The sequence below is a fragment of the Plecotus auritus genome (assembly GCF_963455305.1).
Source record: "Plecotus auritus genome assembly, chromosome: 14".
NCBI lineage: Eukaryota > Metazoa > Chordata > Mammalia > Chiroptera > Vespertilionidae > Plecotus > Plecotus auritus.
This window is the reverse complement of record NC_137780.1, coordinates 5,791,689-5,809,532: the sequence shown is the minus strand read 5'-3', so window position 1 is coordinate 5,809,532 and position 17,844 is coordinate 5,791,689. Positions and strand designations below refer to the sequence as shown.

The following is a 17,844-nucleotide window of genomic DNA, read 5'->3' as shown; positions in this document are numbered from 1 at the left end:
TTTACTCCTAAGAGTGTGTGTATTAGACCTACGGGATTTTACTGGACCCGCTGGCTGGGGAGGGGCCATCTCGAGAAGGGTCCTCGGCTATTTTGATGGCCTCTTCCATGGCTGCGAGGAGCCCGTTCCCGCCCTCACCGCGCAGGGCGGGGCCGAAGCACTCGGGCCTGCGGATGAGCAGCCGCACCACCACATTCGCGTTCTCCTCCACGCTCTCCCCTGCAGGCACAAGCGGGGTCACATGGGCTTCTGAGCAAATGATGTTACATTAATTCACTTATATTAAAAAAGTAATAACCAAAACCAACGAACATGGTGGGAAAGCCAAAACTACATTCAAATGACTAGTTTTATGTGTACAAGACTGTCATTTTCTGTTCTTGTGCTTAACATTTCCAACGTAAAGTAAAGCATTATGGAGGCATATACTATTCATTTATTAATTTTTAATTTGTAACTTGAAGCCATAGTCCTAGGCCTTATAGAATCCAATTACAAAAATTTATAAGACTGTAAGTACAGAAAATTTTAAATTTAATAATGAAGTACAGCATCACTATCAAAATAAATATAAAATAAGTTACTGTAAATATCTGATTATAAAATATTGTTTCTTTTCTAATATTTATCTCCCCCGTGAAAATGCTGGCATATATGACTATTTTATATCACTATTTCTATGCAGTTTTAATAATGAGCGAAGAGGGCCCCACAAGCCATTGTCCTACCGTTACAGAAAACAGCAAATCTGAGAAAGTCGAGATATCTCTCCCCTTCGACTGGGTTCCAGCCGATGTCTGGGTAGCCCTTGGCCACCAGCATCGGGCAGCTCTGCAGTCCACAGCCGGCCAAATACCGGACGACCTGCCAACAGGACGAGGAGCAGAGCGTGAGCCCTCGGGCGGCAAGTCAGAGGTCAGCTGCTTATTCCAGACGGCGAGACACACCATCCAAGGGCGGTTTGTAACAAATGCAGCTTTGAAAGTTTTTGTGTGTTTTTTAATCTTTATTGTTGAGAGTATTACAGACACCCCCCTTTTCCCCCCATTGTCCCCCTCCACTGGGATCCCATCCGGCCCCAGGCCTTCACCACCCTATTGTGTCCACAAGTAATGCATACCTATAATTATAAAAGCATAATATGCTAATTAGACCAGACATCCTTCCGGACGACCTTCCTGACGAAGCTGGGACAAGCCGCTGCGGCTGTGAGGGCCGAGCCCCTTGCACGAATTTCATGCATCTGGCCTCTAGTATGCAATATAAGACCTTTGGTTAATCTCTTCCTGCTCCCCTCTCCCCACTTCCCTCTGAGATTTGTCGGTCTGTTCCATGTTTCCATGCCTCTGGTTCTATTTTATTCATCAGTTTATTTTGTTCATTAGATTCCTTGTTCATTTATTTTCATTTTTAGATTCAATTGTTGATAGATGTGTATTTACTGCCATTTTATTATTCATGTTTATGATCTTTTTTCTTCTCCTTCTTCCTCTTCTTAAAGAATACCTTTTAGCATTTCATGTAATACTGGTTTGGTGGTGATGAGCTCCTTTAGCTTTTTCTTGTCTGTGAAGCTCTTTATCTGACCTTCAATCCTAAATGATAGCTTTGCAGGGTAGAGTATTCTTGGTTGTAGGTCCTTGCTATTTATCACTTTGAATATTTCTTGCCACTCCTGTCTGGCCTGCATAGTTTCTGTTGAGAAATCCGCTGACAGTCCTATGGGTGCTCCCTGGTAGGGAACTAACTGCTTTTCTCTCTGCTTTTAAGATTCTCTCTTTGATCCAGGCCACAGTGTTGCAGCTGCTGGGTGGGTGTCAGTGTCAGTACATTAGATCTAGAGTCTAATTAGACTTCAGACCCCGGAAGCAGAATTCCCCCGCAGGTCTGGTGCCTGTGGGATCTCCTACCTTCTCCAGGTCCGGCTCGCGCAGAGCTAAGGCCAGCTCATTGTTATCCATCACTGAGGCTGCCGCCACATCCAGGGGCGTCGAACCTCTCATCGCTGGCGAAGCTGTTAATCCAAATGAAGATGAAACAAAACCTGGATTGGGCTGCAACTATGAATTCCGTGTAGAACACACTTTTACTTAAAATTGAATTTTGAAGTGCAACACATATTGCACTCCTCTAAGTTAACTGACATTACATTGGAATATGTGTATTATTTTATGACAAAAATTAAATAAAAGTCAAACCCTTACTTACCTAGACCAACACTGCTGTTTTCCAATAAATAGCTGAGATGGTCAAACATAGCTTTTTGGTTCTGCCGGCTTATCCGACAGAAGTAACAGAGGAAACGGCAACAGTTGGCTACCATCTTGGGAAAAGTGATCTCCTGCAGAAAGAGCATTTAATTAGTTGTGAAAGCAAATTATCTTTATAAAATTGAGTCACATTATTAACCCATGTGTGCCCATGTCTGCAGAGCCTTGGCCCGAAGACCTTCCCACTTCCAGACTCTGACCCACCTGTCCCTGAGCCCCAGAAAAGCAAGCCTGGCACTAATGTCGAAACCTCATCACCATCAATGGCTTAATTTGAAACTAATCTACAGCCCAAACCAAAGGAGGCATGAGCCCGGGTTAGGGATCCGACAGACTCGGTGCGACTCCTGACCACTAGCAGCTGTGATTGGAAAGCGGCAATCTCACCGATTTGGTTATGTAAACCTGGAATTAGGAGGATAATACTGCTCACTTTAGGCAAGAAAGGGGGATGTAAACGAGACAGTCTGTGAAGAACACCCCGTGTAATATTTGGAACCATAAATTCTGATCATCAGTGCTGCCACTGTGGTTATCATTAAAACTCCAGGTATTCACAGTCTCCTGACTGCACAGGACTCCTCCGCTATGAGGAGCACCCTGACCAGAAGCTGGGCCCCATCAGACACAGGTCCTCTGAGAGCCAAACCCTGTTCTAGGATGCTCAATGATGCCTGGGGTCCTTCCTCAACACAGCATTTTATAAATATCTTTGTAAGTCTGTCTAAATGGTGACTGGACAGGAAAATTATAGACTCATTTCCATATTTTAAAAACACATAGTGAAATTTCAAAAATTATTGAAATATGTTTTGGAAATCAGACATTATGAAATTATACCGATTTATCTGAAGTTATTTGATATATTACTCTGTTCATTTGGTTCTAAAGAACTTTATTTTAAATTTTAATCCCTTAACAATTCACTTTAGAGTCTTACAACAAATACTCCAGAGCATCATCCTCAAGTCTTGGTCTGGACCGGGAACTTAGTGCAGCCCCCGGTTGCCAAGGGGAATGGCTGGATCTCAAGAACATGTGTGTGCTGTCGACATGTAACGTGAAGAAACTGACTTATAGTTCTAAATTTTAAATAAATAGTACAGTGTTAACTTTTGAAGTTTCTAAACATCCCTTAAATGACAATAATTAAGGATATAGCAAATCACTCAGCATAGGATAAAAATTGTTATAGATATTAAAGAAAAAAAACACTAGTAGTACATTCAACTCTCAATCGGTAAGGTTGTTTGTTTTTTTTCCCCAAAAGGTGTCTTTTAAAACAGTCCTCTGAAAAAGGTTTAAGAAATGCATGTACTCAAGGAGGTGCAATAAACACCACCCGAAGATTCGAAGGTTTTCCTTTACCTTGGACTCCCCACCGCCAAGGACGTTCACCATGACCTCCATCACTGTCTCGTGCATCCCCAGTGCCCTCATGAGATTAGGGTGCTGGTAAAACACTTTATTATTCATAATGTCCCTACAAAGGAACACATGTCAGAGCAAAATTTCAATAAAAACTTATCTGAAATCCGATCAACCTTTTGGAAATACTGGCATGTACAGAAAAGTAAGAGCAATCATAGTTAAGCTACAAAAGTTAATGAATACAATTGAGTTTTCCTCAAAAATATTGGTAGCCTACCAAAAATAGTAAACAAGTTGTCTATTCTTTTCAATTTACAAGAAATGTACTAAATACATAAACATTCACTAATATGAAATATAGTTTTGGACACTTACCATCCTAATTTAATGTATATCCAAATATGTTCAACCTTCTATTGTACAGAAATGAATCAGTTCCAACGTTTACAGAAAAATTCCTATATAAGTTATTGATCTGTAAGTATATCTGCTTTAGGTTTCTTTAATCCTTTTTATTATTTTTGCATTCTATTTGATCCATTTCAGTAGTCATCTCCATTATCTCATTTTTTATCTGATATTTATATAGCTAGATTAGCTTTTTTTTTTTTTTGCTAAATATTTGTGTTCTACATCACTTTTTCACATTCTACATTCCAGATTCCTACATCCTTATGTTAAAGTATTTTTCTTGTAAACATCATATAGATTAATTTAAGCTTTCCTTTTTCTCTGGTATGTTAGTTCCCTCTTATTTTCATATCCCCAAGTTAGTGCAAATTACTGATTGCTTAGACTTATGCAGGTATACACAAACAACATACTCACTAAAACACATTGCCTCCCATTCCTTCTTTCTGAATTCTGTGTTCCTGTCTCAAATGTACAGCCTTTGGAAGGCCTTTCAATGAGGGGCTGTAAGTAAATACTCTGAAATATGTTTTTCTCTCACTCTTGAATATGGATATAAATTTTCTCTCCAAAACCACACAAAGCATGAGCTCATTGTGTGGGATCCTCCACTGGTAGCAACCCCACACTGAGTCATGTTTTTCAGTCCTGCCATTGAGAATTCTAAGTATCATTCCTTTGCAAGTGTTTTGGCTTTCCTCTCTGCTTTATTCTAAAACTAGTGGCCCAGTGCACGAAATTCATGCATGGGGGGTTGGGGGGGAGCAGTATCCCTCAGCCTGGCCTGCACCCTCTCCAATCTGGGACCCCCTCGGGGGATGTCCGATTGCCCGTTTAGGCCCAATCCCCCCCTGCCGGCCTGATCGCCCCCACTGCCCATCTCCCACCAGCCTGCTCGCCAACTGCCCCCCCCCACCGGCCTGATCACCCCCAACTGCCCCCCACTGCAGGCCTGCTCGCCTCCAACTGCCCCCGCCCCCCGCTAGCCTGATCACTTCCAACTGCCCTCCCTTCCTGGCCTGATCGCCCCAAACAACCTCTGCCTCAGCCCTGCCACCATGGCTTTGTCCGGAAGGATGTCCAGAAGGTCTCCCAGTCTAATTAGCGTATTACCCTTTTATTAGTATAGATAGCCTCTCCAGCGGTCAGTGTGGAACTATTGGTACTTTATGAATCTGTGAATTCCCATCTTTCATCCACTCTGAATAACTCAAGCCAATAGCTCTTCAATCCGTTCTTTAGTCCCTCCATTGTGTCTCCTAGCAACCTTATTCTGCACATGCTGGACCTTCTCTCCCTATCCCTTAGGTCTCACAACTTCTCTTTTATACTTTTTCTCTCTCAGTACCGCACTGCTGAGTAATTTCCTCAGCTCTATGATCTAATTCATTAATTTTCTCTTCAGCTCTATCTTACCTGTAATTTAATTACCTGTTGTTTTTTATATCAATTCTCATATTTTTCATTTCTAGAAGTTTATTTGGATCTTTCTCAAACCATTCTGGACTTTTTGCATGTCTTGTTTTTAGAGACTTCATTTATTCCTTTGCATACAGTGATTTTATGTTCTCTTTCCAACATCCTATTATCTGAAGTTCTTAGGGGAGATGTTCTAACTCCATAGCTCATTATAACTGCAGGCCCTTATTTATGGTGAATTGTTTCCTATGTGTTTGCAGTTTTTTATTTGGGGCTAATTTTTTATACTATTTAGGTTTTTTCCTGCAAGATTTCAGAGGAACTTGAGCTGAGAAAGCATACCACCAGGCCAATTTTTACATTAATTTCTCAGGTTGGGGGTTTCTTAACCTATGCATTCAGTGCAAAGGTTAAACCCCAAATCTACATGAAGTATAAGTTATGATGCTGAATTTGCAGTTCCCCATTCTTCTCTCAAGGCCCAGTAGATATAGACAAACATTCTTATTGTTTCCTGCTGGAGAGTGTTTATCTCCTCATGGATTTTAGTGTGTTTTTATTAACCTGTATTTTTATATATGATTATACATTTCTGAGTAATTAATTTAAAAACAAAGGTATTTGCTGTATATCATAGCCTTCTTTACATCTAGTTGTAAAACTAGACATGTTTCATTATTAAGCAACCTTCCTATTTAGCTTTAAAACGTAATCTCTAAAAATAAAACAATCTAACTTAACGATTTTTATTAATGTACCTACTGTTCTAGTATTGGGATGAGCAATTAGAAAGAAAACACATCTAAGACAAAAGGCAGTAATGATTCAATGTACCCTAATCCCCGAATCATGAGCTTCTCCTCTTCTCTGCCCATCCTCACACTCAGCAGAGAGCGGATCTGGCCCAGGGAGGCCAGCAGGTTGATGGTGTCCTCCACGGAGACAGCGCTGATGGTGTAGGTCTTGGGCAGGGCCTGGACCAGACCCCCGATGCCGTCATACTGCCGGTGCAGCAGCACGAACATGGCCCTCACCAGCTCGGGGTCCTCGATGACAGACTCCTGAGCCCACCGCACCATCGTCTCAGAGATCAGCTGCTGAAGAGTGGCTGCGGGATCATTGGTGATATTTTTTTAAAAGGAAAATAGTAAGAGAAGACATGAAAGTGGGCATTTCAACTGCATATTTCATAGTCCCAAACTCGTATCTATATTTGTACCAGAATACTTAGGAATATTTTTAGAAGAAAATAAACTTCACTTAAATATGTGTGTGTGTATATACAGTGTGTGTGTGTGTGTATAATATAAAGATGAGTTATAGGACGTGCAAGAATGGAAATACACAAACTGACAAACTTTTCTTTAAGGACTACTCTTATAATGAAAGGATTTTAGTTGTTTCAAAATTGCAGCCACGTTTTCAAAACCACAGTTGGCAATCCATGCAACAATTAATATGAGTTGTCCTATTACTTTTACTTCTATTTTCTTTGTCCCATTATCTTGTTCCCAGAAACCCTGACATCACAGGTCCTTATGAAAGTCAATCATGGGCATCCAAGGAGCAGACTGTGTCCTCATTGAGTCATTTGCAGAGGTGACCTCATGTTGTCACATTTATACTTAAATATGGATCCCAATAATCAAAATGTCTTCAGAAAGGGTTTGATTGTGAACTATTAAAGTGGAAAGTCATTCCACAGATAGAAAACTACTCGCTGTGTAATGTGCAACGTTCTACTCTTAAAAACAATAGCATTTGCCCTGGCCGGTGTTGCTCGATGGGTTGGAGCATTGTCACAGGTACAGAAGGGCCGCAGGTTCAATTCCTGATCAGTTTGATCCCTGGTCAGGGTGCATGCTGGAGGCAATCGATGGATGTTTCTCTCTCTCTTTCCCTTCCTCTCCCTTCCTCTCTTTGTAACATTAATAAAAACATATCCTCAGATGAGATTAAAAAGTAAAATGAAAATAAAAATAGAACTTTCACACCTCATAAATTAAACACTACAATTATCAAAGCTAATATTCCAGCCCTAACCGGTTTGGCTCAGTGGATAGAGCGTCGGCCTGCAGACTCAAGGGTCCCAGGTTCGATTCCGGTCAAGGGCATGTACCTTGGTTGCAGGCACATACCCCGTGGGGAGTGTGCAGGATGCAGCTGATCGATGTTTCTCTCTCATCGATAGTTTTTAACTCTCTATCCCTCTCCCTTCCTCTCTGTAAAAAATTAATAAACTATATATATAAAAAAAGCTAATATTCCAGAATATTTAGGAACATTTAGGGTTGATGTGACCAATTCACACATAGTGAAGTACTTTATTCCTATCATCAATACACTGATTTTTTAAAGCTGTTTAACCTGCTTTAATCTGTTTAAGAAAATAGATTTGAGGAAAAACAAAAACTACCAATTTTAACCAATTACAAAATGCAGATAAAATACCAATATGCTTCCACATATCTCAAAACCATGCTGTCATTTTATTTATTTATGTATCTATTTATTTATTTTCAGTTGAGGCAGAAGCCTCCCCTAGAAGTGATAGGGTTTAATCTGCAAAAAAAATACATTATTTTGGTAGTCACAAAAGAGAAATAGCCAAAAAGTGTAGCTTATTTAACAAGAAATTACACGTGTGGAACTTTAACTATATATATATAGTCAAATCCCGTTACACAAAAGATCATTTTGCTAAAAAATCTTTGTAAACAGCTGCCAGCACGTCGGGGATTTGCATTTCCCCCACAGCATAACCTTCACCCGAGCATCCATGACCACACCAGCGCAGAGCTGTTCTTTCAGACCCCTCTGGGAATGTGGTCCAGGAGAAATAACACAGGGGAAAAGAGAAGTCAAAGTGGCCTCTTTCCCGGACTATACAGAAGTCTGGGTGCGGGCCATGCTGCCATTTTAAAAGCTCAAAATCATGAACGATAATAAAAAAGAGTGATTATGAGAAACGCTGAGCTCTGAAGAAGACCTGGTTACAACTCTAAAGAATACATTTAGAAGTGACTGTATAAATAAATAGTTTCCACTGTTAGTGCAAAGACCCACAATTTCTGGAGTTTATTTATTTTTTCTTCCACTAAAAGCTGTTAATAAACTGGCTCTGCATCTGAGCATGGAGCCTTAGGAGTGAGGTGACGAGTGTGTGTCTGAGACTCACTGCCCTGTGCTGACTTGATTCAGGAGTAGCAGCTTACTCTGCAGTTAAATAAAATATGCATGAACCAGAATCAAAATGGAGTTACGGACACTACGTATTTAAACCTTAAGAAAAGGTTTAACTTGGTATAAGAGTATTTGGAAATCCACTGCATGGTATTTAGATCGGAAGACTAAGTTACTCCCTTTTGCTCTCTCTTCATAGTCTCCAATCAAACCCCTAAACTTTAGTGCTCCCAGAGCCCACCCCCCTCACAAAGCGCTTTCTCTCCATCTGCTTCTACAAGTGTCGTCTGATGCTGCCCAGCACCTCTGGCGGCTGCAGGCATCTGCTCAAGGATCTGATTCTTGGAGGTGCAAGCTCCGTTTTCTCCCTGGCTCTCCAGTGCGACCTGGTTGAAAGGATGGCTGAGTGTCAGCAGCGGGGCCCCTTTGCCTCTCCCACTGCTTACAGGACTTGTCGGAGGCACTGTCCGCTGGCTTGTCAGCTTGTTTCTTCTTCAGGGACGTCACCTTCTCCACCAGGGACAGCAGGCGCCCTCTAATTGTTAGGTCACTGTGTCCATCCAGAGACCCATCGTCATCCAGCTCAATTCCTAGTATGAAAAGAGGGAAGAGAAAGAAGAAAAGAAAAACCTATTTTAAAAGTACATTTCAGAAAAACAATTCTCAGGCTTTGCAACCTCTTCCATTCACAGCGTCGGAAACTCGACAACACCGAGCAAGCCTGCCCAGGAGCACTCACAGTAACATTCGTGTGTGGCGTCTCTTCCTCCCTCTCGTGCCCCTGCTCCTGTGGGCTCCTGGCCCTCAGCAGCCAGCACAAGATACAAGACCGAACCGAGAACCAAGTCTCTCTCAGGAGACAAGACCCGGGCTGCTTCTTTCGCCGACACAGGCAGCTCTGACTTCAGGCGCCTTCTGCCTGGTCCTGCAGTTCTGCCGGCTGAAAACCTCCCACTTTCCTCCATAAATGTCAGTAGTATTTTAACAACTTGAGACACAGGGAAGACAGGCCTAATTAAGTACCTAAGGCATGGATGCTTTATGTCTGAAGCAATAATTCTACCATTGTAGAGTGTCCCCTTCTTCATACTATATACATGGCATATACATGGTATAACCTGACGGCAGTCATTCCGTGGTTCATTCATAAGCTGACTTAATACGCAAGGCAGTGCTTTTATTGTCCTTATTGAAATAAAATAAAAATAGTGCCCCTGGGGCTGTGCAGATCACCTAGGAACTGGCTGCCAGGTCACTGTCTTTCACAGGAGCCGCCTGCACCCACACCACTGCATGGAGACGGAGGACGCACACGCCCGCAGCATGGAATCGATCCCATCATGCAAGTTCTCAGAATGAAGGGGGAGGATTCCCTTCACAGATTTGGCTGCTAACGTATAATTCAATGAAGGATTCCCCTAGGCATTAATTAATTTCATGAGATGTATGCTGAATTTCATTGGCCTAAAAAGTGGCCACGCAGTCAGTTTAAATACAACTGGCTGTGAATAAATTTCATTAGACTCAATCAACCTGACACTCAGCTCTCTGCCCAAAGCACCTGGTTACAAACCACGCCTCCCCCCAACCTGGGGAAGAGAAAAGAGAGAGCGGGAATTTCAGTCACCTTCTGCTTCACCTGACAGCCTGTCTGATCTCTACCCTCCTGACTTCCCACAGAGGGTCCGTTAACCATTTCATCGTAATAAGTTTTCTTGGATAAACCCTAACCGGCATTTTTGTGAGCCTGTTACATACAGAGCTGCTCTTGTAGCAGTGAGCCTGTTACATAAGAGCTGCTTCTGAAGCAGTGCATGTGCATTTAACAAGCACTGTAGCTCACGAAGACCTTACCACAATGTGCCATCAGATCTTCATGAAAATCTAGGAGTTGGTCTCGAATTTCCTCTGGACATGGACACTCGTTTTTGTCATCCTTAAAATTGAGAAGCATATTGATCTGAAAGTTTGGAACAAGGAAGAGGAAGAACGAGAATGAGAGAAAAGTGGATTGAGGAACAACACAGCAAAGATCATAAAACCAAAGCTGTTCAAAACCTGTTTTGGAATAGTCGTAAAATGTTGCCCAACAGATGAATGTATCAATACTAATAATGGAACAAATCAATGCTTCTCTCTCTCTCAAATAAATTAAAAAAATAATATATTAACAGTAAACGAAAAGTAAACAAATAAAATTTAAAAAATGTCTAGCACTGTGTCCCAGGAGTGGAGGGTCCCTGCAGCTGGGACGGAACCCGTCAGCCATGAGGACCAGTTCCCAGGGTGTTAGCGTATTTAAGTGTTGTTCCCATTTGTAGAACATCAGGATCTGGCACTCTGACCTCCTCAAAGAGGCCATGACACTCCTGGTCCCTTTTAATCAGCCTCTTACTTGTTTAAACTGTAACCCAGCAGGCTGCTTGGTGAAGCTGAGACTGCTGACTACCGCACCTTGGCTAGTGTGAAGAGAACAGGGCAATGCACTGGTCCCTTGGCGGCGCAGGGACCCTGAGTGACTAGCAGTAAACAGGGAGGGTTTCCAGCTCCCTCCTGTACCTGTTCTTGCGGGGGCGACCTGAACTCCTTAGTCTTCCGGGCTGTGAGCGCGGCCGACATGTTCAGGGCTTGCATGACTTCGTTATAGCGGAAGCGCTGGTTGTCCTGGAGCCTAGCGACAAAGTCATCGGAAAAGGCCACAATGGCTTCTATGCGGTGCCGGACCTGGCAGTCGCAGAGGTACTGGAGGAGCAGGCACATCTAAGGAGACAAAGACGAAGACACCAAGTGTAAGTCAGGAATCCGCAGAGTTCTGGGACATCAAATAAAAATCAGGGGCAGAGGCGCCCAGCTGCACACTGTCCTCCTTTACGCACAGAATCCTGCTTCTGTGAAGGAGGTCCCAGGAGCGAAACAGAACGTGCCGGACCAGAGTGGCAAACGCACGTCCCTTTGGTGGACACTCTGTCCTGGCCCCCTGCAGCTGTAGGTGCTGTAGCCAATGGGATATATAAGAAGCTGGCCAGGGGTCTCCTGGGGAAGATGTTCCATCATTGATAACAGACTAGAACACCCTCTTCTCAAGGAGAGTGTTCCTGGGTCACGACATGATCACGGGAGGAAGATGAGGCAACACGCCTTGGGCTGGAAACCACGACTGAGGGTCGCAGCAGGATACCAAGATCTGGGTTTCAAATGACATCACTGAGTCCCCCCATCCCAGAACTGTCTACCTCCAGACTCTGCATGTAACTTAGGTGGTTTTTCCGCATATTCACTAACTAGGCATTCTCCCACAGGAATCCAAAAGGATTTCTAAGTGTACAGTAAGTCTTTCAAAATCTGCCTACCAGAGAACGCTCTGCCCAAGCTTAGGAAACACTTACCTACACTGACACCAACTGTGATTCAATACGAGACACCGTGTGTCACTATCCACAGGAGTATGTCTGTCGATGCTGCTCTGAAGCGGCCCTACTGTCCGTCCCCCTCCCTCCGCCCCCTCCGCCCACCCTCCTGTAAGCACCATCCCCTGGGGTCTGGACCCACGTGACAGCCTCCTGACTCAGTCTGCCCTGGACTGCCCTGACTTCCCCCTCATCTGTTTTACTCACAACAGCTACACTGTGATGTGAGGATAAAAGCTTCCTGCTAAAATTCTTCACGGCTTTAATTGAACTCAGAATAAAATTCAAAATCCATCATGTGGCTGGTTTTAGCGATCGGCCCCGCTCTGTGACAGCTGCCCTCTGCCTGCCTCACCCTCTCTCCTCGGCTCCTTCAGCTGCAGCCGCACCGCCTCTCCCTGCTTCAGAGCCACGTGTCCTGTGCAAAGCTCCCAGGACCCTGTCCCGCTCCTGTCGACACACACGCGTGTCTGACCTCAGCTTACAGAGGCCTCCCCGCGCCTTTCCCACGGCAATCCCGTTGAAGTTTTCTGTATTCCGCTAATCCACTCTATTCTTCCAGGCCACAATGGAATTAGCAATGAGATACCAGACATGAAAAGAGATGCATCACTAAGTGTATATTTCCCCCAGGGGCGGCGCTTCTGGAGGGTGGGCCCCCTGTTCCTTCACCCAGCACTGTGCCCGGCTCTGCGGACGGAGAGGGAGACAGTGCACCATTGGTGCCCACACCCACGGGACCTCACAGACCAGAGGCTGAAGAAAGGGCCTCAGACACCTGCGCACAAAGACAGGCCACGCCTTCGGCTCCTTAGCAACACGTGCAGGAAGTGACATCCACTGTGGGATAGTGCCGAGGCTGGTAGGCGTGCAGGCAGGTAGGGAAGGCTAACAATGCCTGGAGTTCAGGCATTCCAACAAAACAAGCTGAGATGCAGGTGCAGAAACAAGAGGAGAGACACAGGGAACGGCTAAGGAGCCCGAGGGAGAAGGGCTGGCAGACAGAAGCCCATCTCCTACGCTTTGACACGTATAACACACACACATGCACAACTGTACACACAGAAATACACATGTATACACATAGACACACAAATATACACACACAACTAAACTCACGTAGACACACACAACTATAGACACACAAATATATGTATACACACCTACACAGATAAAGGTACATATACACACATTACACACAAATATTCATATAAACATAAAAATGTACACACATAAATATACATATGTACATGAACACAACTATACACATGCACACACAATATACACATACACACAACTGTACAAATACACATATAGACACATACGAACATCTATACATGCAAATCTACATATACACACAAATACATGTGTTCACATATACATACACACACAAACAGACCACCACACATGGTAAACAGATGTATACTCAGCCAAGGAAATCACCTTGACAAATATACTAAATTTATCTTTTATTAACTATTGTCAATTGACTCAATTGGAAAATTCATTAAATTCAATCCAAATGTAAGAAAGTTAGATTGATGGGTCCCAAACACAACTGGATATTAATTTTCTAGACAACTATGCTATACAGGAACCCCTACAGGCCAGTTTCAGTGCCTTGGTCATGTGCAATCCTGAGCTCCCCACCCCTTCTCCCCTGTTCCCCCGCAGCCCCCCACTCATCCCATGCTCCCTTGCAGCCCCCCACTCACCCCCTCACCTGGAGCTTCACGGGCTCAGGCAGTTTCATCTGCAGCAGCCCCTCTGCCGCATCCCCACGTACGCCCTCGGGCCTGGCATCCTCGGTATGGGGCTCCTTGGGTGGCGCCTGGTGCTCCTCCTCCGGGGAGGCCTCCCTGAACACCCGGGGCTCAATCAGTTGCAAGATGTGCTTCAGGTCCTCCCCTTGGAAGACACCCATGGTGAGCAGCGTGTAGAAGAGCTTGATGAGCGGCACGAAGAGGAACTCGGTGGTGCCCCCGACCGGGTCCCTCGCGCGCAGCCCGCCCTCCTGCACCACCTCAGTCAGCATCTGCATGGTCTTGGTCTTGAGTGTGTCCAGTGGGAACTCGGGGCTGCACTGGTAGCAGTCGTGGTTGAGGCACACAAAGCTAGGCGAGGAGAAGCGCATGCGTGGCCGCAGCGAGGTGCTGAGGCCGATGCCCGGCAGCCCGTGCTCCTTGAGCTTGTCCGGGAAGAGCGTGATGCTCTTGGTCTCCTCGGTCATGGGCACGATGAACTCGTTGTTCATCATGAGCCGCGCGGTGGCGTAGGCGCTCAGGTGGATGTCGATGAGCAGGTCGTAGTAGCCAGTGCGCAGCAGGCCGGGCATGTACTTGCTCTCGATGGCGTACAGCAGCTGTGCCTCGTCCACGTGGCTGCAGAGCGCGTGTGCCACGCGGTGGTTGCCCAGGGCACACACGGCCGAATAGAGCCGCAGCGTGTGCGAGTGGAAGCGCAGCAGCTCCTCCTGCTCCGTCAGCTCCAGGATGTCCACGGACCTGCGGGGGCAGGGGATGCTCAGTCACAGGGACACAAAAGCTCATGCAACCCACACTCTTTCTCCACCACATGCAGAGAAAGTCCGTTCTAGGTGTTTTACAGGATTTCTTCCATAAAGAATTTTATGTTGAAAACGTTCACCCTCTTGTGCTTGCACTCTCTTCATCGTCCATACCCCCGAAGTTCTGGGCACCTCTTAGACTGGTCTCAGTCTGAAGCTGGGAACCCCTCCTTTCAGAACATGAGCACTCCCTGGGAACCCCAAGTCCCCTTCCCTACTGGGCTGGCTGGTTTCTGGAACCCACGAAACGGTGCCTTTGATTCCGGAGGCTGCGCCTTGTCTCTGACCTGTGAGTGCTGTCGCCTGGCCAGTGAGAGGAGCTAACAGGCTGATTCCCGGGACGTAACCTCCCTTCTAACCAACCTCTCTCCCAGCCCCACACACATGCCACCAGGTCTGCGCCGCTCGGGAAACACACACTATAGTGACATTTTCAGTGAGGAGTGTTTCTGCTGGGAAACTGAGTTTACACAGGCTCCTCATTCAGGCCATTTTGCTTCTGCCACATATCATGACCTCAAAAATCGGGCCAGAATATGCCCAAAGTCTTTCAAAACCTCAAAAATCGGGCCAGAATATGCCCAAAGTCTTTCAAAACCTCAAAAATCGGGCCAGAATATGCCCAAAGTCTTTCCTTTGACAATAGAATCCGTTTTAAAAGTCCATACTTCCTTTAGACAAGCCACTCAATTTGAGTCCCCAGTGCCACCTGGAGCCCTGGGCAGTGGTCAGTTGGAGGGGCCCAGTGGGAGGGTGCAGGGCGCGCAGACCTGTTCTCCTCGGGGATGTGCAGGGACATGAACTGCAGGGGATCCACGCACTGCACCAGCCAGCCCTGGCGCTCGCTGACCCGTGACACGTCCACCTTCAGAAACTGGTTGGGCATCCGGCTCCACAGCACGTGGGACAGGAACTGCACGTGGAGACGCGGGGGACACTGAGGCACGGGGTTCCTGTGCTCGCTCTTGAAGAGTCCCGCCGAGAGAGGCATCACGTTCTGGGGGACGAAGCAGAAGAACCGTTTATGAGACTCCCGGGGAACGATGACTAGCATTCTGCAGGACGGACAGCAGAAGGAAGACCCGCTGCGTGTCCACCAAGTCAATACAAGAAATCGCAGAAATGGGGCTGAAGCTCCTGAAAGGAGACAATGTTGGGAAGGAAAAGGCCTGGTCCTTCCGGGCAGGCGCAGGGGTAGGCACGTGGCTCTGCCACATCCTCGCTGGCCTCGGAGAAGGCAGGTGCGAGGAAGCGCCCCCACATCCTCCAGGCTTGCTCTCGGAGCTGCTCTCGGTGCCACGCGTCCTGACAGAGGTCACATCCACGTGGCTCTCTCTCCCTGTCTGTCCTGTCACCCCCCTTGTCCGTAACCCCCACCCTCACTCCCACTGATGTTTCTGTCTCTCTCCCTCTCCCTTCCTCTCTGAAATCAATAAAAAAAGTATTTTAAAAATTTGTTTATAGGATTAATAGCAGTATTAATTTAAGAAGTACATATTATTCCCTAACAGAACACAATCCGAATGTAATACCAAGAATGAGTCCTTCTTACCTTTATTCTTCCCAACTCAAACTGGAAAACATTGGGACTTGTAGCTTGTGCAAAAACTGCAGGAAATAGTTTGGTGCTTGGCTCCACCTTAAAACCAATGAATTTAATAATATTAGCAGAGGAAGCAACAGAAAGAACACGTATTTTCTTCACAACCACTAGGGAACACTTCACAAAAGCGAACCAGAGACTTTCCTTTCTCCCACATGGATATCGTCTTTCAACCGTTACTTGCAGCATTTCATCTCTTTGCTACGTGAACATTTAAGGAGAAATGTACTCTTTGCTCTGAAGGGCGTAAGGCACAGCTATTGTTCAAGCAGAAGTAAAAATACATAATTCATTCAGTTCTGTTTTCATTTCCTTTTTTGTTGTTGTTAATCCTCACCCAAGGATATTTTTCCCATTGATTTGTAGAGAGGGTGGAAGGGAGGTGGGGGGAGAGAGAAGCATCAGTGTGAGAGGGATCCATCTGTCATTCGCCTCCCGCACGCGCCCTGGCCTGGACCTGGAATAGAACCTGCAACCCAGGTGCATGCCCTTGACTGGGAGTTGGACACAAGACCGTTAGGTGCGCGCGCAGATGCTGTAACCACTGACCAACACTGGCCAGGGCCCGTTTCCATTTTTTTCTAATTTGTGTTTCCATCTTACAGTGTGCTTTCCTCTAACGGTTAACAACACTTCCCTGCGGAGAAGCAGTGCCCACAGACGGTACCTGGTAGTAGGTGCTCAGCTCCTTGCCGTTGGCCATGAAGGTGAGCAGCCCGCTGGCGGCGTCCACCACGCAGCCGATCTCCAGCCCGTTGTTGTTGCGGACCTGCCCGGGGCTCATGCTCTCGCCCGCACACACCATGTAGCAGTTGCTGCGTTTGATGCTGAATTTCAAAAACATTTTTATCTTTGTACAACCACGGGTATAACAGAAGCACGTACATCTCGCAGACTAAACCTAAATTATGCTGCGCAAGCAACAAGCTCATGCTGTGGTGGGGGAGGTGCACATGGGCCCGAGTCTGACCCCGAACCTCGCTGACCAGTGACGCTCTCGATCAGGTCGCACACGCCCCTAATTCACACCTGATGGAGACAGGTCAACAAGCTGGAACCACGTAAGAACTGACCTGCAACTTCCCTCCAAAAACTCAAACCAAACTGGGTCTTTTTCTGAGGTTCAAAAAAGTTTATTTAAGAATCATCCAAATTTGTAATTTTCATTCTCAGATGTATTTTCTGTGTGTGTATGTGTGCGCGCGTGTGTGTGTTTAACCACTGTTCTGAGATGAGAGCACCAGTCATTCAATACATTTACCATTTGGCTAAAAACATGCCCCCTTATGGACACGTCCCGGTGATCTGCTATGAGAGAGACTCAGCTGGAATAGGCACCAAATCAGTGTTAACAACCCACCTGAGTTTCACTCTGAGCAACACCTTCACCAGAGATGGCAACAAAACTGTTATTTTCACTTTGTCTGCCACCAGAGAGCAGACAGATGAATGAGACCAGGAAAAAACAGGCGGCAGGCAGGCAAAGAACAAGAAGGTGAGATGGCCCTAGCCAGTCTGGCTCAGTGAACAGAATGTCGGGTCCTGGGTTCGATTCCAGTTAAGGACATGCACCTCGTTGCAAGCTCCTCCCCAGCCCGGGCCCTGGTTGGGGCG

General features: G+C 45.8%; 1 protein-coding gene across 1 annotated transcript in view; it reads right to left on the bottom strand.

Moving 5' to 3' along the window:
* The window catches only part of RYR2 (ryanodine receptor 2), a 203,519-nt gene that overhangs the window by 94,151 nt on the left and 91,524 nt on the right, over positions 1-17,844 (bottom strand). The window contains exons 34-46 of the mRNA XM_080651042.1: positions 16,898-17,057; positions 16,180-16,266; positions 15,398-15,624; positions 13,785-14,565; positions 11,214-11,414; positions 10,509-10,614; positions 9,101-9,244; positions 6,306-6,579; positions 3,639-3,753; positions 2,209-2,341; positions 1,911-2,014; positions 729-864; positions 33-219 (exon numbers count right to left, since the gene is read on the bottom strand). Coding sequence (XP_080507168.1) covers positions 33-219; positions 729-864; positions 1,911-2,014; positions 2,209-2,341; positions 3,639-3,753; positions 6,306-6,579; positions 9,101-9,244; positions 10,509-10,614; positions 11,214-11,414; positions 13,785-14,565; positions 15,398-15,624; positions 16,180-16,266; positions 16,898-17,057 — 2,655 coding nt within the window. The remainder of the gene's footprint in view (positions 1-32; positions 220-728; positions 865-1,910; positions 2,015-2,208; positions 2,342-3,638; positions 3,754-6,305; positions 6,580-9,100; positions 9,245-10,508; positions 10,615-11,213; positions 11,415-13,784; positions 14,566-15,397; positions 15,625-16,179; positions 16,267-16,897; positions 17,058-17,844) is intronic.